Source organism: Paralichthys olivaceus, chromosome 7, assembly GCF_024713975.1.
Source record: "Paralichthys olivaceus isolate ysfri-2021 chromosome 7, ASM2471397v2, whole genome shotgun sequence".
Lineage (NCBI taxonomy): Eukaryota > Metazoa > Chordata > Actinopteri > Pleuronectiformes > Paralichthyidae > Paralichthys > Paralichthys olivaceus.
Window position 1 is genome coordinate 1,715,055 of NC_091099.1, and position 23,521 is coordinate 1,738,575.

General features: G+C 43.1%; 2 protein-coding genes across 3 annotated transcripts; both read right to left on the minus strand.

Moving 5' to 3' along the window:
* Positions 1-97: 97 nt before the first annotated feature.
* On the minus strand, positions 98-16,595 carry LOC109643623 (aminopeptidase N-like). Its single transcript, XM_020108788.2, has 19 exons — positions 15,362-16,595; positions 13,299-13,441; positions 13,032-13,165; positions 12,575-12,695; positions 11,913-12,067; positions 11,633-11,746; positions 11,285-11,428; positions 11,089-11,154; positions 9,393-9,458; positions 9,079-9,227; positions 7,362-7,441; positions 7,148-7,281; positions 6,700-6,755; positions 5,703-5,939; positions 5,258-5,365; positions 4,249-4,416; positions 3,995-4,135; positions 1,997-2,060; positions 98-1,159 (listed from the first exon to the last, which is right to left on the minus strand). Exons 1-19 carry the CDS (start codon positions 15,964-15,966, stop codon positions 1,016-1,018), a joined length of 2,829 nt encoding a protein of 942 aa, XP_019964347.2. The 5' UTR covers positions 15,967-16,595; the 3' UTR covers positions 98-1,015.
* Positions 16,596-17,496: 901 nt separating this feature from the next.
* Positions 17,497-22,612, minus strand: LOC109640919 (uncharacterized). Of its 2 annotated transcripts, none has more exons than XM_020105161.2 (3): positions 22,320-22,612; positions 20,993-21,630; positions 17,497-20,719 (listed from the first exon to the last, which is right to left on the minus strand). In XM_020105161.2, the coding sequence occupies exons 2-3, from the start codon at positions 21,554-21,556 to the stop codon at positions 20,132-20,134; spliced, it is 1,152 nt and encodes a 383-aa protein (XP_019960720.2). In that variant the 5' UTR covers positions 21,557-21,630; positions 22,320-22,612; the 3' UTR covers positions 17,497-20,131. The 2 variants fall into 2 exon arrangements, with proteins under 2 accessions (XP_019960720.2, XP_019960722.2); XM_020105163.2 differs by having other exon boundaries at positions 17,697-20,719; positions 22,209-22,582.
* Between the last annotated feature and the right edge of the window lie 909 nt (positions 22,613-23,521).

The window sequence follows — 23,521 nt, forward strand, 5'->3', positions numbered from 1 at the left end:
CTGAGCTCTCCTGAGAACACTTCTCGTTTTTGAAAGCAGCTGCAAAGTTTGGCTTCAAATTGTTTCACTGAAACAAACTGAAATAAGTGATCGTCAAGGTTGAAAGGAAAAAGGTTTGTATTGAGTGGCCATCATCATCATCATCATCATCATCATCTTCATCATCTTCATCTTGTTATAACATTCCAAAACTCATGTTAGGCACAAAATTGATATTTTATTATTTAAAATAACAATTTCAGAAAAATACAACAATAATTAGTTTTCTTGATTATAAAATATATATATAACACAAATATTGACACACTAATAAACAGGTTTCTGTCTTTCGCTCCAGAAATTAGAAGCATCAAATCTTTACCGTTGCATCAGATTTATCACAAAATGAATCGAACAAATGAGTTTGGATAAAATTTCTTCTGTAAAATATTTCAGATAACAGATAAAAGCAACAAGATAAAGTGATGTGATCTGTTTTTTTTTTCAAACTAAAATCACAAATAACTGTTTCCATTGCAACATACAATATAAATAATGCATACGCTTATTCTGTACATAAACTCAAGTGCCACCTCCTCCACCTCCTCGGGTGTCGGATTTATTCGAATGATTATTTTCTGATCTGAGTAAAAGGGCCACGTTTGCAAAACAAAATCGGAGATTTCGAGAAATAAAAGTCGAAATATTACAAAACTAATTGAGGAGAACTTCGTCAAATCTTTAAAGAAAATAAGCAGTGAATGAAGAGCTGAAACAATAATACTTTTACTCGTATAATTACAACTTTGTCTCTGGATATTATGACTTTATTCTCATAACATCACAACTTTATTCTTTTAAAATGAGGCTATGATTTTTTACTCATAATGTTATCCCTGATACTCTGTCGTACAGATCCATTTTCCAGACCAGAATCACGCTAAGTTCTTGTTTGTGGATGTGAACCGTCTGGAATCAGTTTTCAGCTTCAGTTGAAAACATCCAAACCAGTGAAAAGTGACGTGTCAGTCTTCAGTCACTCTAAGCCCGTTTCTCTTTCGAACCACTGGAGTATCTTTTCTTTGTGCTCGCTGACCCACTGGATGTTGACTTGGATTTGCTCGACGACCTGCGTCTCCCTCATGTAAGTCAGATCGTTGTCGGCCGCAAAGCGCTGCAGCTGCACAAACAGATGGAGGATGACGGTAATGTTAGCGTGTCGCTACTCAAGCACAATGTGGAAAAGTCATTTGAGGCATTTTGTCATAATAATAACAGAAAACGTCAATGAAAAGTCAAATATATTTCACTCATAGTCTCATTTACAGATTTTAATTGTTGTGTTGACTTGAGACGAGAATTGATCAGTCGTAAGTATTTCCTGTTCTGTTGCCAAAACCTGATTACTCTCATTATTCATCGGAGTTCAGCTCTGGTCCAAGAATTACTGAACATCAGAGCATGAAATGTTCCTCCAGGAGTTGGAGTTAATGTGAACTCTTGTCCACCATCGTTGATGCTGGAAATACCCTGCCTCCTCCATGTTAGCAGATGGGACATGTACACGTAAAATACATTTTTCTGTCACTTTAGGTGGTTCTTGGTTTGAATGTTCATGTTATAGACACTGCACAGACTCCGCTCCGAGGCGTTTTTTCTGTCTGGGCTGTTTTGGCCTCATTTCTGATTAGAGACGAATCGTCCATCTTTATTCACAGTCTATGATTCTGCTGATCGTGGCGACTGTTTATTATGTTTTACATGTATGTTGTGTTGCATTGTTCTGGCACTTTGGATCGTGATGAACGGTTCGTTCAGTTTGTAGGAAATAAAAAGATTTAAAAACAACAAACAGAAACATACGAGGTCACGATGACAGAAAGACGTCTGATAAGATATCAGGGTGGGCCCAGTTACTCAGTTGATAACATGTCGATGATTGGTGCGTGACTGGATCGTTTGACGTCACAGAGTCTTGGAAAATATCACAACAATGTAATAAAACCTCACTAGTTACCTCCTCCAGTTCAAACTGCGTGGAGAACCTCCTGGTCACGGCCTCGATCAAAAAGTATTCACCCCTGGCAACGGAGAAAGAGGCGGGCACAATATTAGACGAACAAACAGCTCTCAACAAAATGTTCAAGTGAGCCCATGTGAGAAAACAGCAGGAGATCGTCCTCTTGATTTTCACCCTGCGGGGGAGCGGGTGTGTGGACGATGTTCCCAACACACACAAGAAACCAAACAAGACGTCAAGTGAGTTTTTTAAAGAGAAGACCTGCGACCTTCACAGCAGAATGAAAACGTTGACGTCCTGCAGACTAACGACAAACTCCGGAGAAAGTCCCGCCCCCTCGTGAGAACATTCTCCAGAGTCCATGTCTGAAAATGGTCTTTGACAGACGTTCAACAGACTCAATCACCTCGTGTGGCTGCAGGGGGCGCTGTCGCTCAGGAAAGGTTGCACGGTGTCGATTTAGATAAAAACATTATTATTCACTTTAATGAAGGAAGGTTTTTATTGCTGCTGCAGTTTAAAAAAAAACAAACCTGAACTGGAAAATATTCTTTTGGTGTCAGTGTTTGCTCCTGAAGTGAAACCTGTGTGTCGTGTGTATTGAAACTTTGACACTGACCCCTGCAGCTGTGTGTAACTGTGCAAACACTGGGACTTTATGAAGGAAAGAGAAATGATAAGCTCAGATTAAATGAGATGAGCTTTGTACCTGATACATCCTTATTAGTCTTATCTTTTATGGCTCTGGCTGTTTATTGAAGGGTTTTGACCACAGGACTCTCTCCGAGGTTTATCTGTTGTTGCTTTAACTGGTCAAAGTGTTTTTTTGAGGCTGTTCCTCATTCGAGACGGTCGAAGACAGAGGATGTGTCTCCTGAAGCTCTATGAGACAATAACGTTTGAGCTGTGAGGTGGTCCAGGTCTTTCCTGACTAAACCAACACTACAACTTTAATTAAAATGATTAACATTATAATTTGGCTTCCTGCTGTTGTATGAACCCAAGTCTGTATATTTGCTCTTGTAGCTGTGGAATCAACACTGAGTCCAGATTAAACTTTTCATTTCTATCTCTGCAGGACATTTACCACAGAGTGTTAGCGGACCACGTTGAAGAAAAAAAAAGTGTAGGATTTCGAGAATAACGTCGTAAAGTCATAAAGTCATGTGTCATTTTGAGAGAGGGGGTATCTCAAGATCAACCTGTCTGCGTAAAATGAAGAATGTGGTCTTTTTCACTTAAACTTTACTAAAAGTTCCACAAATAACAAAATCATTTAACTTTTGTCTCACTCAAGTATCAGAACTTGAAAATATTGTGTTTGAAATGCAGAGAGATCGAAGTCGGAATATTACGAGAAACCAGCAAATGAAATGTTGAGGTTGAGGTTCTCCAGACCACGCCACTTTGTTGACACCACACCGACACAGACGTCGGCTCTCATCACCACGATCTCTCTCGACATCTTTGTCTTCTACGTGTGTGAAACCACTTTTTGTTTCTCTCTGTGTTCTCACATCGACTCCTCCGGACTCCCTGCTGACTTTACACTAATGAAGAGGAGCAAACATCTGACATGAACTCCTCATGATGGGTGATGTTTCAGTGATGTGTCAGTGATGTGTCAGGTTTCTGTCCCCCTGACAAACGCAGGTCTAATATCCACGTGCGGCGATTTTCACCAGAGTTTGTGGGAATATTCTTTGCGTTCAGTCAATCTCCAGAGAGAGAATCTAAAGCTTCTACTGCTCAGAAGATGACTCCCCATCATATGATGTCATTTGACAGACGTCAGGAAGAAATCAACTGTTCATATTATTAATAAATCAAATGACTCTAAAGAATTAATAATGGAAAAAATTAAACTAGAACAAACAAGAAAATCGTCTTGACTTCCAGTTCAAGTCTAAACATTCTCAGATTCGTGATCAGGACTCAGGAAAACAAGACAATCTGTAAAAACCACCACGAGACGCTGTCCAGATTGAAACTTACGTGTCTTGGACATACTCCCAGTTTGCTCTGATAAAGTTCCAGGCCAGCGCCTGCCCTGCGGGATTCTGGGCGATGAGTTCTACGATGTATCCAACTTCCATCAAACGAATCTTCTCAGGGTCCAAAGTGTACTCCAGGTATCTGTGAGACAAAGGAGACACTGATGACTTCTTTTTGTCTTCACGTGTTTGGGATTCACCTTCTCACAGGAGAGCTCGTGATGAAGCTTTTGCATGCACCATGTTTGGCTTCACCTGTTGAGCAGCCAGGTCTTTCTGGTGCAGGACAGAGCGATGCGGAGCTGGTCCCTCTCCGAGGTGTCGCTGGAGCTCTGAAACTTCTTCCAGGCAAATTCCCACTCTGCTTTCCCACCGGCAGCCATGGCCTGGCAGTAGATGGCTCTGCGCAGGTTGGGATGGATTCTGAATCAAACACAAACACACAGTTGTTTTTTCTTCTTGTTGCTGTTGACGTGATGTGTTCTTCATCCGTCCTGCAGGGACGTCTTCCATCGTAATACAAATATTGAAATGAATCTGTGGATATCGTCTACACACTGTTAGAGATGTTGAATTATCTATCACTTTCTTCTAAATGGCGAGATGAGGGCGTTGGTTTGTCCTCAGGTCTGATTTTAACTCAACGGTAGAAATCTTTTCAACCATACACCTGGTGCCACGACCCTCTATTCCACCTTAATGCTAACAATAGTGGAATTGGATACAGACTAAATAAACCATGAACTTTAGATCACAAGCTTAAATCTTTAAAATAAAGCAAACGATGTCTCGGATATCGACTTTTCCTCAGAGCTTCACAGTCCATGCATCAAACATCGTCTATCCTCACACCCTGAGCTCGGATAGCGACTCTTTGATTTGGATACTGCACGTGACACATCCACATACAAAAGTAAGCAAGTGCAAATGCATTGACACATAGTAACACACGTCCATACATGTGCATACAGAACATGCATGTGTGCTGAAGTGATGAGCAAATACAAATACGATGGAATTCACGTCAACGTAGAACTTCTACCAAGTGCAGCTTTAACGACAAACCACGATGCAGCGCGTTGACAACAACCATCAACACATGAGACAAAAACACGATAAAACCACACCTACCTTCACTGAGCCGCTGCTGCAAAGTAAAGCTACAGAATATAATGACAACTATTAAAATTAGACCATTCACTCAACGACAGAATCACACGTTACAGCTGATTTCAAATATATACTCATCCAGTAAAGTTTGTACATGTTGGTGCCGATTGTCATCCAATGGGCAAACATCCTTTTAGCCATCGTCACACATTCCTGGAGTTCATTGGAACAGGCCACCGACACGGCGTTGATCTGGTTGTATCTTGGGAGGAAGCAGAATCATCTCATGTTATATTACAGATATTAAATAACGGCAAAAATAAATGGGCTTTTTAACTTTGCAGAACTTTTACATTCAAACCTTCGTAACAGACTGGTGGACAGAAATACTGAAAAAAACATCAGATGTCTCCTTGTTTTAGAAAATAGGACAAGATGGTGAAAATCTCTCTGAGGGTCTTCTGCACAATTTAAGTTATCAACTACCGGCAGATAACTTCAGATGTGTTTTGGCCTCGTGCGCGACGATAGAGGCCGAACTTGAGGCTAAAGATAAATCTGAATGATATTACCTTTATGTATGTATGTTTGTTCCTTACTGTGAGGAGTGCTCCTTCGGGACTTGGGAATGGTCCGTGTAGTTCTTGAAGAAGTTGTACAGCCCCGTGACCTGTTCCCGCAGGTACGTCTGCATGGGTCCGTACACCTCGGTGCGGTCAAACATCAGGACAAAGTACCTCAGGTTCGTCATGGCTGACTCCCAGGGAAGGTACTCCGTCTCATTGCGGAGGAATCTCGTCAAATTCAGAGGCAGAGTCACGTCGACAAGTTTGGCCCTGAGGAAAACAAAAGATCTGAGTGGCCGACGAGTCGTCAACATATTTCAAACGTATATTTTTTAAGATACAGAGAAAGACACCGAGACACCAGATCAAAATATCTAGAGTCCTTCACTCAGCTCTGTCACACAACTTCATTTCTAAGTACATGTTATTATAAAAGCTCTTCCTGGCAGACGTCCTGGTTACCATCTCATTAACTGCGGCCTGACTTCACATCGCACTCGTTCCAAAAACTTGAGAATCGTCGTGCGTCAGCTCTGAGGTTTAAACTTAATGCTGCACACAAATTCAAAAAACAGCAGATAGAAGTAAAAATCATCTTTTAAAAATCTCCTTCACAAACTCAGGGCAGCGGAAACATTTGCTTTAATTCAACTTACTTCATTCACGTGAGGTATCGTAGCTTTAAATGCTTTAATTATACCAGTTCTATGTTATTTAAATACAAGTTCATATGCTCATGTGTTTAAAATCAGTTTCTGATGGATTATTGATTCATGTATATTTTCAGGTTATCGTGGAAGAGGAGACGTTCCTCTCATTGTCGTTCCTGTTTAGACAAAAGTTTGAATTACTTAAAAACTTCAGTCACACTTATTATTATTATTATTATTGAAATATTGTTTATGATTATAGGAGCTGCACATTATTAGCTGAAGAGCGAGCGCTCCATCACTGGATCATCTCCTTCAGGTTCACAACACACGGACTGAGAGGACGACATCGGGTCAGGATGTGTGGACAGAGTCGGTACCTTGCCAAGTTGAATGCATCATCGATGAGCTGCCCTCGGTTCATCAGTGGGATCCGCTGGAAAAAATCAAAATAAAAGACGAGGGAAAGAAGAAAAGAACCAAAGAAGAATTTAGTGAATGTTATATTTTATTAATTCTATCATAGCTGTCAAGAGGCTTTTTACTTGTTCTCGGTTCGTCCACCACTCTGCTCCACATCTCGGTCTAAACAACTATTTAAACGCTTTGTACAGACATTCGTGTTCCTCAGAGGAGGATTCATTCATAGACTCTTCATTTATCCTGTGATACTTGTTGATGGTTCTTTTTATTTAAAGATCTGTTGCTAAGAAACTGTGAACGAGAAGCGACACTGGTATTCATGGATGTTGGACATGCTCTTGTCCCCTCTGTGTGAAGTGTGGAACATGTATGGACCAGATCTTGCTGAGTTGCTGCAGGACTCACCTCTGGGTCTTCTTCCATCTGACTCAGGAGGACGTCCCAGTTCTCCAGGTTGTAATTGACTCTGTAGTATCCAGTGCAGTTCACATTTGCCAGGATCCACTCTCCGTTCTTGGAAATAAACTGGTCTATCCTTTCTGTTCAGAAGACAAACTTCGGTTTGAATGATTCTTCACTCACTGGAAATGTCGGACAATCTTTTATGTGTGTGTGTTACCTGTTTTGTTGTTTTCCAACCAGATGAGAGACGATTCAGATGTGTTTGACATGACTCTGATCGGGACGTACCACCAAAGACTGAAAGGAGGACAGAAAGAAAAACAGGTTATAGTGATATATATATATATATATATATAAATATTTATAATAGGATACAGATGATTATTATATTTATTATTATACATTTTACAGTGAAAAACAATGATTCAAAATATACTGAGATATCTGCAGTATAGACATTGTGTTGAATTCTTTTGTTTTGCAGCATGACAGTGTTGTGCAGCTCATAGTTAGAAACCGTTGCTTTAGAACACTCCACATGTCAACAGTATCACTTGGGACAACATGGACGAGTCCTTTGTTTTTGTTGTACGTCAGCCGTCCCCAACAACCTGCCGTGTCCAGGCAAATCAACAGTTTCCTTTTTTTTTTAACTTCAAATTGTTCCTGTCTGCTCTAAGTCGTCACCGAACAATGGATGGAAACACCTTCACTGACCACTTTCCCTTGTTTCGGGGTTTCTTAGTCACAGCTCTCTTAGTGTTGTTGTCTTACACTGTCGACCTGTTCGAGTCTGTTTCTCAGTTCAACAGTCGTCTCTTTCTTTCTCAGGACATTCCAAATTGTTATTCTGGCTACAAGCAACATTGTGAAATGGCTCAGATCAATTTCCCCCCTTTTGTCTGCTTCAGAATGTTTCTCTGCTTCTCGCTCTTCTCACAGAGACTGTAAAGTTTTGCGTGTTGGTTTAAAAAGTCGGTTTCCACAGTCAGAAAACTCAAAGCTCAGACCAAAAGTGCACATTCAGAGCAATATCTGGACCGGGTTTCAGTATTCCTAAAGTCTTATCTCATGTTCATCTCCTCGATCTTAAACCCGGTTGTCTTCAGCGATCAACAGAAACTGGAGGCGACTGTTCTCACGACGTTGTAAAGTGATGATGTCACCTGACGACAGATAAACGTTTCAACTTTGGTCTGAGGAGAGAGAGAGAGTGGAGGTAAATCCAAGCACTCATTTCATTCTGAGGGAGGATTTTCTAATCACAGTTCATATTATTAATAAAACATATGAACGTTATCTAAACTGACCACAAACGGAAACGAACTTTGACGCAATTGTCACACTTCTGTCTCATACTGACGCCTGACACTGAATTATTGCTAAACCTGCACAAACAGTTTTTATGTTCACGTTACATCTAGTCGCTGTAGTCGCCGACTTTGTGTGTCTGCTGTTTGGTGCAGTTGGTGTGCATTGATGGTTCTCCATCGAAATCCGCCGTCCACTCTGGAAATTAGGCGGGACTGGATCAAAACGGCAAATAAATCCAAAACAATTAGCTGAAAGATGCTAGAAGAGGCTTGAAGGGTTGATAAATGTAGCTCTGCTTTCTAAAATGGAAACTGTGGGGCCCAGCACTAAACCTTGTGGGACTCCACATTCAGAGTTACGTTGTTTTTTAAATAATAATTTAAACCTCGTGCAAACTATCACTCTGACTATGATTCAATGCGTCATGTTCACGTTTTCGTTAAGACTTTTACAGGAGGACGATTGGAAAACACACGTGGGAGTAGATCCAACATGTGAAGCTTATTTAACACTGTAAACATCATTTTACTGATCTTTAGCATCATCATCGGTCGTAACAAACTGTGAAGTGATTTGCTCAAAGAGATCGGTCGAAGCATCACTGTGTCTTCAGCTCAAACCTCGATTCAGAAGAGTCATTGAACAGGAAGTGCTTCTGGTAGACCTCTCCGCTCTTCGTGTCGATGTTGATGACGGGATAGCCAATTTGTTTGGTCCATTTGTCCATCACCACCTTAACCTGGGTGTAACCACCATCCTCATCTACGACCTGAAAACACGCCACATGTCAATCTAGATTTACCACGTACATACCGCAGCATTAGCAACAATCATTCAGACAATAGCGTGAACATATTTGTCATCTCAATCAAGGGATGCTGAAAATTAGCAATGGAGAGTTCGTTAAGAATCTGGACTGAATTGAGGATTTAACCTTTTGTATATGATCCCACAGGTCATTCTGGTCAGTGTTCTTATAGCTGAAGTCCCAGAGGTACTTCTGCAACACAAAAACAGAGAGAGAGAGAGAGAGAGAGAGAGAGAGAGAGGTTGTAGTTATTAAAGTTTCATCATGCATTCTGAATAATGAATTCCCTGAGGAAAGTTTGTATTGAGAGTTTATTTGTTTGATATTCCTGCACCTGCCGTCTCCGTCATAAACTCATGTTCTGCTCTCTGCAGGAAACAAACAAAACGCTCTCACTGAAGATTGTGAACTGTGTCTTTGTGTTCTCCCTTTGCCACAGATTAAAACCAGATGTTGGAATGTTTGACCCCGGAGACACAGTAATACCATGTTATTGTCAACAAATTACAATTTTGATATATGATGAAATATTTGTCCGCTGACGCTCAAATAACGTTGTGTAACTGAGGGCACGACCATTCCGATCTGGGAGAGGGCTTTTGATGGATTACCAGGGAATTGAGTGCAGAGCAGGGCTGAGGGTTCCCGTCTGAACGCTGACAGCTCACCGCAACCGCAACCGCGCAACCACACAGAAACCACGCAGAATGCATCCGCTCGACTGTGTGACATCTGCAGTGCATGCTCGAGGACTAATGATGTGAGGACGAGTCACAGCAAACAAACACGGCAACAAGCCACAAACGTGCTGCAGCGACTTATTCCCAGAACCAATCAGAACTCTCTCTGTGTTGTGACACCACCTGTTCTGAAGAAGCCACGAAGCAAATCAATCTGCTGAAGGAAGGTTTGCGTCTCCGAACAGGAAGCGACGGAGCTCCTTGGATTCAGAAACCCTTCGGTTGGTACCAGGGTTTCACTATATTACAGGGTGTTCATGCGATTTCTGACGCGGAAATTCTTTTTTACTTTTCTCACTGCCAATTAAAGCATCTAATTATAAAAACTTTGGTGTGGTGGTTTGGTTCCCCACCCATGTCGTATAAGTCATACTTTATGGTGAAAATAAAAAAAAGGCTTTGCCAGGACTCTGCAGAGCTCGTTAAGTTCATTAAGACGACTTTATATGAAGATGGATAACATGGAACGTGAAGCCGAATCCTCCTGATCGCCCCCTGGTTGCTGGCTGCAGTATCACACATAGATTTAGTTTAATTTTTCATTTCTCTGGTAAGTTCGGTTTTCATGAACCCCGACGAGCAGAATGTGTTTTCACGCTGTGTCTATGTTTGTTTGTTTGTGAGCAAGATTACAGATGCGGTGTGCGTCGGAGAAGAAGCCATTACATTTTGGTGCAGATCCAGGAATCTCTTTTTCCTTTCCCAAAGGAACAAGTCATGGGTTTAAAAAAAACCCGGCACATTTAGGGGACAGATATCTATGAGTGTGTGTAATTTGGTGCAGCTTGGTTTAATTTGAGGGCCTTGACGGAGGCAAGAGCTCAACTGAGGGACGTTCTAGGAAGTTACTTGAGTGGGTGAAAGTTGATAATTACAGCTGAGACTGAAACTGTGGTTTTAATGTGCAAGATGGCAGCTGCACCTGTATTTGGGATATTTTGGCTTCATTTTTACACAGCGGGAGGAAGTAGAAATGTGTCCATGGAGCCTGAGATGTACTAACACTGTTTGTTCGGGGACGTTTCTAAAGATTTCAGCTCGACTTCAGCCGATCTGAGAGGACGTTAAAAGTTATTTCTTACTTTGACTCCTCGGTCAAAAATGTTTTGACCCACGATGTCTGCCAGCAATCTCAGCAAAAGGGCCCCCTGCAGAGTAAACAAATACCAGAAGCATGTGGACATCAGTACCCATCGTGAAAGAGATTAAGAAATATAAACATCCAGTATAAAGTCAGAGCTGTTTTGATGTTGCCTCCGTGGCGGTGTGACTCCGTACCTTACTGTAGGTGATTGAATCAAACATGTTCATGATCTCAGAAGTTGTCTGGATTTCTTCCTGCGGAGGAGTGAGGGGATGTGATGAGGCCAGAGCGTCCTCCGCGAACGCCTTCTGCAGGTCTTTCATGATAATAATGTCTTTCTGCAGGAAACAAACACACGTGGTTTGTAGTTGTGTTATCTTGTGTTGCCTGCCGTGAAGCACTTTGTTGTTTGTGTTTATTATTATTATTACATGTCGCACGACTCCCACGACTTCGCTTATTTGCATCAAGCTCCGTTTTCGGCACATTTATAAATTACAAGCTGGAAAGCTTAGTTTTCTTTCCTCCACCTGTCAACTCACCATTTTGAATGACGGCTCGACGGCATCCATTGCAAAGTAGGTCATGTAGCTGGCAAAGCCCTCGTTCAGCCAAATTTCATTCCACCATTTCATCGTCACCAGATTTCCAAACCACTGTCAAAGAAATGGGAATAAAAATCATCAACACTCTCGTCTAACGCTTCCTGAATCCATTCACAGGAGAACACAGATCACAGTCAGGTCCGTGATCCGTAAGAATGATCTCACATCATAATAGTTTTGGTCACAGGTGAAAACACAGAATTCCTCTTCCTCTAACCTGATGAGCTAGTTCATGTGCAATCAGAGACGCGACCGTTTCCTTGTGCAGAAACGAGGACACCCCCTCCTCAAAGAGCAGAAGTCCCTCCTGGTACGTGACCAGTCCCCAGTTTTCCATCGCAGCAGGGTTCAAGTCTGGCAGAGCGATTTGGTCTGAAGGAATCACAAAGATGTGGACAAATGTTACAACCGGCTGAGAACAATCAACTCAAACTACCTCTTCTACGGTGAAGGACAAAATACTTAGAGCAGAGGAAGTACACACATTAAGGGAAACACACTTTGAATCCAGGAAGACAGAGGGAACAGACACAATCACACGGAAAATTTGGGGTCAAGATCCCAAAATTACAAAAAAAGTTTTACAAAAAGTTTTGTAGCTGTAACTTTATCATGTGATTTCAGGGAAATGGAAACGATTGTGCAGCTTCTGAACGTCTCAATCAGCTGATGGAGCAGAGTCAGGCTCCATCCATCGAAAACCTACATCGATGAGCCCTGACTCAAATAACGAGAGGTGAATATGTTCTCAACAAAACGAGAGGAGGAGGAGGAGGAGGAGGAGGAGGAGGAGGAGGAGGAGGAGGAGGAGGAGGAGGCCATGACCCTTTATTTGTGAGTGTGTGTGTTTAATCCTGGGTCATATGTTAATTGTCTTACACAGCTTTTTCAGCGGGTTGTCAATTCCAAAGTAATTCTCGTAGAACTGGAGTATCTTCCCGGTGATGTTGGCTGCATATTGAGCGTGTCCTGTTGCGATGGCCTCGGGACGAGCAAACGTCTGCAGGAGAAAATCACAGAGGAAACGTAAAGCAAACGAGGGGCCAGCATTTTTTTTATTTCAAACTACATTCTATTAACTCCAACTTTATCAACAAAAAACAAAACTGTAGGAGCGAAATATTAAATTCTTCTCACAGGTCAGGAAACATGAATATGGGTTCGTGATTTCTGTTCATTGTGCTGAACGGTATTTTAATATAAACCACTGTCTGGAACGAGTTTAGTCAGCAGACCTTAAATTTCCAACTGTTTGTAGAAGAATATTTAAAAAGTTTATTGGTCGACACCATAAAAACATCTAAATATAATTCACCTAGAATACTAATAAACCTACTTTAATGTCCGCTCGATGATGTGGGGAGGAAGCTGACGTGAACTCTGAAACCACGATGGCAAACAGGTACGTTGACATCTTCGGCGTCGGATTGAAACGAGTGCGCTGCCACTCATTTTCTATGGGTTTGGTGTCTGAGACGGTGCAAAGGAGAAAAGCCGAGATGAGGACGGACGTCTTTGATTTTGTGTTCACATTTATCTTGAATTGCGATGTGACCAGAGGAGTTATTGTCCATGATCACCTGAGTGTTTGTGGTTTTTTCACCTATTTTTTCACCGTTTGCCAGAGCAAAGGTGTCTTTCCTGTGGATGATGGCGACGTTAAACACGGCCTTCATATCCGGCTCGTCGAAACAAGGAAACACTCTCCTGGCAGACGTCGGCTCCATGTTGGTGGCGGCGAGATATCTATGAAGACAGATAAGGACGGTCAGTTAGTGCATCAGGTTCATTAACTGAAGGAACACGAGACACAGGAGGTGGGATTCAGACTTTATAAAGAACATGTGGTGTATTCGTTTCAATTGATGAACTCTGATAATGTCACTGTGTGTCTGTAACACACACAGGAAGCCAGATGCACGTTTGGGACCAACAACAGCTGAGCAACATCACAGATTCCACAGTTTGACTCTATGAATTTAAATGAATGTAGAGAAAAGGAGAAAGAACAAAACACCAGTGAGAAGGGACTGAGGGAATATTTTCCTGGAACAGAACTGAATATAAAGAAGATTTAACCCACACGAGCACAATGTGTGGGCCGTCGTTACAAAAGGATCAGTTACAGCGACCTGACAAGACCAGGACACAGAGAGTCCTGGATTTCACAAACAGACAAATGAACAAAAGCCAGTCTGTCCTGTGTTAGTGATAATAATGATCGTCATCATAACAAGAAATAAACCTTTACGAGTGGAAAATGAAAAACGGAAGGGAAACGATAAGAAACTATTAAAAAGCAAGAGAAGCGAAGATGAGCAAGATGAAATAAAACATGTCAAATGATTAAAATAGACAGAAAAAGGAGAGAGTGTCTTTCGGAGAGATTTTAAAGAGGATAAGGAGGTTGACAGACGGGTCTCCTCAGGGACACGGTAACGCAGAGTGGGGGCGCTCTAACAGAAAAGGCCTCAGCCGGGACGGTGGAGAACAGGATCTTCTCTGACGGCCTCAGGTTACGACCCGATGGATGTTCAAGTGTGGATGTTGCTGTGAAGTTTGGTTTTAAGTTTTTATTCGATGATATGAAAAGCTTCATTTTGAACAACGGGCAGTGGAGACATGTCGTCCATCTTTATTTACAGCCTGTGGTCGGTGTGGTACAAACAGAGAGTCCAACAAGTAGAATAAAGGAAGGAGAAGAGAAACACGAGCGTAGAAGACGAACAGGGCAGGACGAGGACTCAGAGACACAGGGCGGGGCACACAATCACAGAATCAAGAAACACGACAAGACGGGAAGAGAAACAGGGAAGAGACACAAGGTAATAAACTGTGCGTCAGAAAATAATCTGAGAAACGAGTTTCCAACGGGGGAAATTCAACGGAGTCGGAGCAACGACTGGAACGCCAACGAAAAAAACGTTGGTACATGAAATTCATTAACATCATTTTAAACTCAACAGAAGCTTCTAATGTGAACTGGTCAAATGTTTAATTTGCAAACTGCACGTCTCACAAGCACCGAACACCACGTTGTAGATAACACAGTTTTTATGATTCACATTGTAAATGATTATCTGCCGGTCTCCCCCGATTCTGTTTCCCTGTTCTTCACTATCATGCAAATATAGAGAAGAGGAGTCATGAACACACCGACGACAGAACAGACGATTCCTCAGTTTGGTAAATGGGACGTCTGGGAAAACAAAAAAAAGACAATCTAGATATGATTTATGTTTTTTGGCTAAAATCAAACTTCACTTAAAGTTTATTTTCCATAAGAACTAAAACGTCTCAGGATTCTTTACCAATGAATAAAGCTCTCTGAGTGATCAGTCACGTTATTTTAAACTGTCAGTCCCACGTCAGATTATCTTAATTTATTCTCTGATAAATCAAAGAAAATGTCAACAAACACCTGACGTCTCAATGTTAAAGAACAAAATCCTCGATCTGCCTCCTGATCCGTATTCAAACCAACATTTCCTGAGTTCTTTCCTGACGACATCCTTCCACCAAGTTTCACGATCATCCGTCAAGTTTTTACTCAAACTGTCAAACAGATTCATCTGACAGTTGTTTCATTTCTCTACAGACACCAGGACATGCAATGAGCACAAATTCTGCTCAAAGAAATTTTAAAGCTTTAAACTTTTACTTTACCTCACTGTGTTCATATAACCTTCCTCCTCAGAGTCACCTTCTGAATACGTGCTGAGGTACAGCCCCTCCAGATTGTCCGTCATCTCTCCCTTAAAATTCAGAAACAAGCTGTAGTTTCCTCCTGCCTCCAACGCCACATTCAGCTGGATCTCCAGAAAATCAGAGTACCCAGGATACACCACGGAGGAACGTATCTTCTCATCCACGTCGTCTCTGTTCTTCACCATGGAGTCAGAAACTTCCAGGCCTTTGCTGTGGAGGAAGATGCTGCTCGTCTTCTGGACACACTTGAAGTTGACCGTGGAGTTTCCGGTGAAGTGGCTCGTCTGGTTGGGACTGGTGACGTTCTCCACCTCGATGATCCGGGTGTAGAAGTGAGGCTGCAGGACGACCTCGTAGCTCTCAGGTACGAGGTCCCTTGGCAGCCGCCCTTCAGGTGGCAGCTCCGTGGTGGTGGGCGCGAAGGTCGGACGGGGCGTCGGGTTCATCGCGGAGATCTGACTCTGGTAGAAAATGATCATGGTGGCCATGCCGGCGATGATGGAGATCGTCAGGACGACAAAGGCCCCGGCGAGGAGCTTGGACTTGCAGGAGTTCCACGACATGGTGGCTGCTCCCGTGGCTCAGTCCTGAAGGTCCGGTCGCTCAGCTGGTAGAGTTGAGAGTGATGAGTCCCTGAGCCTGTGCTCCTCTGAAACATCTGATCCGTGCACATCCAAGGAACCTTCCTCCCATAAACAGGGCTTGGCCTCAGCTATTAATGGTCTGTACCAAGATTAAGCATTAACTTGGGCACTGACAAAGGAGCAAAGATTAAGGCTCATGATGCGAGGAGGGCGATGTTCATTGGTCTCGTTGTAAATAATCAGTCAGATTGCACGCTCACACATCTGGAGGTGGTTACTGTGTCTTCCCACTAATGCAGGGGTTACGTAAACCTCAAGGAACACTTTATCCACACTGCGCTCTGCAGCCCATCACATACATCACGCTCCCTCTCTGCGAACACAGCACACCCTGCTCACCATCACATCTTCACCGGACACCAGAGCTGCAGGGGAGAACATCACCACCTCCATCTGCAGGAGAGTCCAGAGTCCTTTCCTCAAACTCTCCTCCTCCTCGGGTCAGGTAAAACCAACAAAGGGGGGGGGGGGTCAGAGGACTGGTGTCCGAGCTTCGATGGAAATACAGGTCCTGTGAGACTGTGATACTCCCAACAAACGAGAAGCATATGAGGAGAGCAGTGCTAAGCGGGCTGGTGGAGACAGGAGGGGGGGGGGGGGGAAGAAAGAGAGGTGGAGAATAGAACACGGAGAGATTTGGGAAATCACTGAATTGGCTGGAAAGCCCCAAACCTCAGGAAACCGTGACCACCACACACATGCACACATTCCTCACCTCAGGATAGGAAACAACAGCACAACGGCATCCATGTAAGAACACAGGGCCCGGGCTGGGTGCGGTGCGAGCTGTTTCTACTGAGAACAGATGTTCCTGTTGAAGGGTCAAGGAGATCAAACCAACCCGAGCATGTTGAAAAATCCAGATAGCTCAACATCGGAGGCAAATCATCGCCACAGCGAGGCCGGGTCCGAGTGGAGGCCACTTCTCCTGGTTTGAATTATACCTCATCCCCGGTCAATGTGGATGTAATGACTTTTATGACACTTGCGAGAGCACATTCTGGTGTTACTCGAAAAATAAAACGGTCGATCATAAATCGCTTGCATTCAGCTGAGAGGTTTAAGAGCGGGGCACAGCAAATAAAAACCCATGAAACGATCCTCTGGTGTGTGTTTAAAGAAACGCTCCGTGGATTCCGGTAAATTTAAAACCTCATTTTCTAATGAGAGAAAAAGTCTGAAGGACCAGATGTTACAACATCTGTCGAAAGGTTCCACTGACACGTCGTGCACACGTTGTTCTCAGGAAGGAGTTATCCCTCAGAGAGCAGGAGGACGGAGCTGTCGCCAGGTGAATTATTCATGTTCACGTTGCAAAACACAAACACAGGACATCGCTTTGACTTAATCTAACTTCCTGGAGACTTACCCCAACCTGAACACCCCCCAACCCCCTCAAACACCTTAAGTCACCTTATCCCCACAAGGTGAATGAAAAACATCCAGAGGTTCAGAGGGCCGGAGAGAATCCAGTGGCTGTAGTTTAATCAGAAATGTTCCCAAGTTAAAAGGTGCACAGACAGGTGAGGTGGGAAGGGAAGAGTGGTGAACAGGTTTGTGGTGGTAAAAGAGAGAGTACACACACACACACACACACACGTGCAGGGTCATTGTTCCTCACCACAGAAAGTCATAAACGACAACAAAGATACGAGCACAATTATTTATGGAGATTCTTCTCTGGAATGTTCTTCACTCGAACGTCTCATGATATCAACCACATCTCACACACACATTGATTCTGTGCACGCCGAAGAAAAATAAATACCCTCCTGCAAACACGTGTGCAGGTGCTGAGGTCATCAGCATCCACGAGTTCCTGTTCCTGCCAACTCTTTGAGGAGAAGGTCCCCTACTGGCGAGGACCAGAACTGCAAAGGCACTGACTCCAAACTGTTTGAGGCTCATGGTTAAAATGAAAAGGAAAAAAAGAACGACAGTAACATTTCACAACATTGTAAAATAAATGGAATTCGTGATCAGAGACTAAAGCTCTCGTGAAACTTCGGACACAACGATTGGAACATTGATTTTTAAAAGGTTCAATGATTCATAAAATCTATTCATCAGCTCTCTGCGTTAAAACAACACTTTGCAACGTCTCACGTCAAAGCAGCAGTTTGATCAGTGACACAAAATCAAATCGCACATCGACGACACAACAACAACCTAAAAACAAAACAGGTGCAAACTTGGTCCAGCACTGAAATGTAATAAAGCCTGTGCAGCGCTCCCTACAGGCAGTGATTAGCATTGCACCTGATTAATACTGATGCTCTGAATTATTCAGGTCAAAGTGATGATACAGATGATTTTCTGATGCTGCAAACCTGCAACTATCACTAATGTGCAGCTATGATCGTGTGGATTCACTGTTTCATTGACTTGGATTTAAAGTGAGATGGAGTTTAGGGGAGTGTTGGTATTGTTAGAAGATACTGAGCGACAATCTAGTTTGAATTAATCTATTTGAGCCTTTTACTTTTCACAGATGATCATTTTTTCTTCTGTTGTTTTCATGGTTCAAATGTGTTTTTCCTTTAAATATAATAATCACTTAAACTTCCACTTTAAATATCTCTCGTCTACCTTTAGTGCAGAAAAGCTTCATCAATCAGAAATAGTAAATATTCGTCTGAGGTTAAATACGACTGAATTCAATCAATGACCAAACTAACAACAGTCAAAATACAGTACAGTAAATATCGCTTTACCAGGAATGAGGAAATTATATTCTTGATAATCTGACACTGAAAATAAAGGCAAAAATATTTCTCTAAATTATAGTGAAATATTTTGAGAATAAACCAGAAGTATTGTGTTTTGTTAACTGAATATTTCTTAGAAAGGTTCTAATATTTAGATAAGTAAGACTTAATATTCCATTGGTAAAGTTTCCAGAGTAGAATTGGAATATAAAAATAAGTGTAAAGTTGTGATATTTTAATGATCTGACTGTGGTTGTTATATTTCGTATAATGACATTTTACTGAAATGATTTAGGACTTTATTCCTGACGTACTGAGCTTCTTCTCAAACAACTTTAAATGCTTCAATTCCTGAATTTACAACTTTTTCTCAACACTGACTTTAAAATTAAATAAAAATGTTCTCTAAATATTTTGCCTTTATTCTGAACAGTCCCTCAGCAGTGGCCACCAGTGCACTGTCAGTTTTCACTTTCACTGACGTCTGGACATTTCCCTGAGATTTTCCAGAGGGGCTGCACGAGAGAACAGAGTCTGAGTCAATTGCTCTGGAACTTTTCTGGAACCTCTCCTGCCCCCTGGTGTAATATTAAGAAAATATCAAGAAAATGAACAGTGAGCGGAGTAAGTGTGTTGATGACGTTTCTAACATGTGAAACTGGAAGCAAACAAATATCTCAGGAGATTCCAGATGTTTTGGTGATAAGGGCCAACGCCGGTGTGGACGAGCTGTAAACAACAACACTGATCTTTCCACAGCACAATTTACACGTCACGTCCCGCCTCCTGCTGTGTCGGACAATCTGCTGCTGCTCCACATGTAAAAGACAAATGTTGGAAAATGTCTGCACCATATTTTTATAATTCAATTTCAGTTCATGTCTGAAAGCAGCTTTAGTTTAAAGGCATTTGTCCACAACATGGAGAGGCCGTTACACTCCGTCACTCAGACATTTCATAATACTTGGGTCATGCACATGTCGGGTAAAGATGTCGCTAATGTCACATTTCCAGCAGTGAAAATGAATCCAGACCAACACGCGTCAGTGCAATCGGCTTGAAGCACTTTTGCTTTTTTGGAAATACTCGACAAACTAAAAATAAAACAAGAGAGATGCTGCTCATCATTGTCTTGTCAACATTTGAGAAAGTGTTTCCAAAGCAGCAGCAGCTCTTTGTCTTGGAGACAACTTGCAGTTCTTTGATTATAATTCAAGTCTGAGTTCTATCTGCAGCTTCATGTGCATGAATGTGTCCCTATCAGTTCGTGTTCAGTTCATTCCAACAGAAATAACAACGTTGTGTGGAAATAATATATTGCTTCTTCTGGAATCTACCAGCTGTGTGATGTACTTCATCGACTGTCAGTCAGGTCACTACCACAGCCAGCTGTCTAGATGCTGAACACAGTAACAGGACTGTTCCAGGATTGCGGACATCTCCCCGTAGCTCTCCTCTCTCCACGTGGGAAGCAGCCTCTCATTGTTTAGGGCCTGAAGCTTTGGCGTCCCCTCCCGGAGGACGTGGTAAAGACAAGGCCACCGGTGCTGAATCCTCAGCCTGGTCCTCCGGTCCAGCGTGATACCACGGACGATCTTCTTGGCACGAAGCTCGCGCAGGACGGGCAGCTTCAGGCAAGAGAAGACTAAGCCTCGGCTGGGCGACACGTCCAGGAACTCCAGGGACTGAGACTCCAGAGTGTACGAGATGCCCAGATTCCTCAGCGGCACCAGGATGTGTAACGTCAGAGACTTTAGGTTGGGCAGGGACTTGGTTACGGTCTGCAGCGTCGAGGGAGTCACTCCTTTGAATACCCAGAAGTATTTGAGCTCAAGGACTCGCAGCTGCTGGAACTGGGTGAGCAGCGACACGGACACGTCCGACCAGTCGAAGTGGAGCCGCATCTTGGAGATGCGTGGGCAGCTCTGAGTGAGCTCGGTGAGCAACTCCTGGAAACTGGCCACCTGTCAAATCCAACCACAGAGAAGAACAACGTGCTGAAAGATTAATTTGTTCGATAGATTTTTTTTAATGGTTTATTTCTGTATTAAAGACGTCAGGAGATGTTAAATGACTTTTTTTCTCTCATCATGAATTTATTTCCTCAGTGAAAGCAGCCGTCAGAGACCCCTCCCGGCTAAACTCGACCAAACAAACACTTTATTAACTCTGAAAATTCACGATGGACAGATTCTTAGATTGAGTCTGGGTTCACAGTGAAATCATCGTCACGTTACCTGATCCATTTTGGTGATGCTGTCCTGGTGTGAACTGGAGCTGGAGTGAACCCTGAGGTCGAGCGGCTCGAGCAGAGTGAAGGTCCAGTTCAGATCCAGGTGGCTGAGGTCTCTGCAGTGAACATTGTTCAGCAAGTGGCTCAGCAGCTCCTTCCACTTGTTGCAGCGATCCCCCAGGTCGAAGCTGGCCTTCAGCGTGAGCAGACTTGCCCGACGGGAGATGAGGTGGTGGGTGTAATGGTGGACCCAAGCTTTCCACCTCTCAAACTCACGGTTGGAAACCAGCAGCCCCTCCTGACCGAGGTGGAAGACACCGCGACGGGAAAAGTCCGCTACCCTCCACAGCTTCCACGAGCGGACGAGGCAGCTCCAGCTCAGGCAAACCAGAGCGCAGCTGCACTTATCCACCTCGTTCAGGAAGGACAGGACATGCAGCTGGCACTCCACCGGCAGGAAGTTGAAGGGGAAGTAGTCATCCACCGCTTTCCGCCGGCTGCTCACGGGGACCAGGGGTCTCTTTCGTGGTGACATGGTGGCAGATGAGGAGATGATGATGCTGGTCATTGGTGGAGGTCAGAATCTCCACCGGGTGGTCTTGTGGTCTGGCTTTGCCATAAATATCTTGGGTCTGGTGAAGACTTAAGAAAATAAACAAAGTCTTATTTTCTTTATTCCAAGTTGTTCAAAGCAGGAACACAGGAAGACCCTGTGGTGGATTAAGCTAAAACAGGTAATGAGTGGATTTCAAAAGAAAATTCATGTTCCTGAATAAAATCAAGATAGTTTCTTACATAAATGTCTTATGAAGGGACTCAGACTTGAGGACAGCCCAACCAAAACCTTCTGAATGTAACCTACTCATGCCGAACCATAATTAACCTTCCCACAATTCACACCTGATCCCCGACATTAACCATAGTTACTTATCGCTTAACCGTGACTCTAACCTAGATCCAACTTTAAGACTATAGCCTAAGAATCGAATGATTTACGTTCAAATAAGATAATCCTGTATTAGTCCCACAATGGGGACATTAGCACTGTGAGGACAAGAAACTGTGGGTGTGATCGATGAGTCTGGTGTAAAGTTCGTGCTTCAGTGACTCTCCTGTTGACGTCAGTCCTTCAGGTGATGTCCACGTGGTCAGTGATCGAAGTATTAACTGACACGTCGGTTTGTAACATGACTCGAGTTTCTCCAGCTGCTGTTACTCACCTGTCAGTCAAATTAACGAGTCTCCGGTCACACGTGTGTGAACTCTTTAACCTGAGCTGGAGATTAAATTGTGTTTTTACACTTTAATCGACACTGAAGTCTCGTCGTTACCTTTTCCTGTCAACTGGCTTCCTCCTTGTCCCCGGTTAAAAAGCTAAGCTGCTAGGAGCTAGCAGACAAAGGAATTCAAATTAAAGCTAATCACTGCGCATTATTCCACATTTTTCGTAGATTTTACTTCGTAAATCGACGCGTTAAAAACTGTTGAACAGCTTAAACAAAGTTAAAACTTAAAACCCTCGAGGACACGCGGTCAGTAGCTGTCCCGGTTAGTTAGCATCCGAACAGCTGAGCTGTGTTGTTGTTTTTGTTGTGGCTCAGCCGTGATGACGTCATCAAAATGCGTTGGGCTGCCTGCTTCGTTCACCAGAGTTGCGCCGCCGGGCGGGGGTTACAGCTGGGACACCGCAGTTTGCGTGAGAAGAAGAATTATAACGCGATATTATAAATAAATACTTTATTGTAAATATTGGTGTTTTATTTTTTTTTTCTGAAACAACAAGTGAGAACAACAAAACCTTAGAAAACACATTTGTCATGTTTATTATTATTAAAGATTCAAGAAGATTTGTTGTCATTTTCAAAACATGAGGGGACGAAACTGAGGAAATAGAAACAGTAGAATCTGAAGACTATTCAGCAAATACATGAAATAAAAACAATGGAATCTCAAACTAAACAAGGGTTAAAAACAATGCAAATTAAAAAGGTGCAAGTGAGTATTGATAACTATGAGTATGGATATTCAAGTACTACGGAACATGAAAGAGTCTCTGGTGAGCACGTGAAACACACGTTCATATTTCCCACAATGTTCAATCACTGTGTTTTTGCACGACTGATTTTCCTCTTGGTAACACGAGTCTTCCTCCCGCTCTGTCTCTGATGGCTTCCCCAGTAGATGGCCCTCTGCACACACAGATGCCGTGTGGCCTCCGGTGATGCAGGGTGACCTCCTGGAAGTGGTGACCTCCTCTGGCTTCCTCTGTATCAAACCGCTGATACAGGCTGTTTCCTGCACATGTGGGCTCGGCCTGAGGGAACCAATAACAGCGTCCAGCACCAACTGACCACAGTCACATAAACAAGCAGACAGCAGCAGGGCTGTCCAGGCTGCTGGTCGCTGTCATGTTGTTGTGTGTGATCACAGAGTGAAGATTACACGTCCAACAGCTTCCTGGAGCCGTGTTCAGTTTCATCTGAGAACTGGTTTGACAATAGAAGACATGTGACCCTCTCAGTTTGATGGTAAA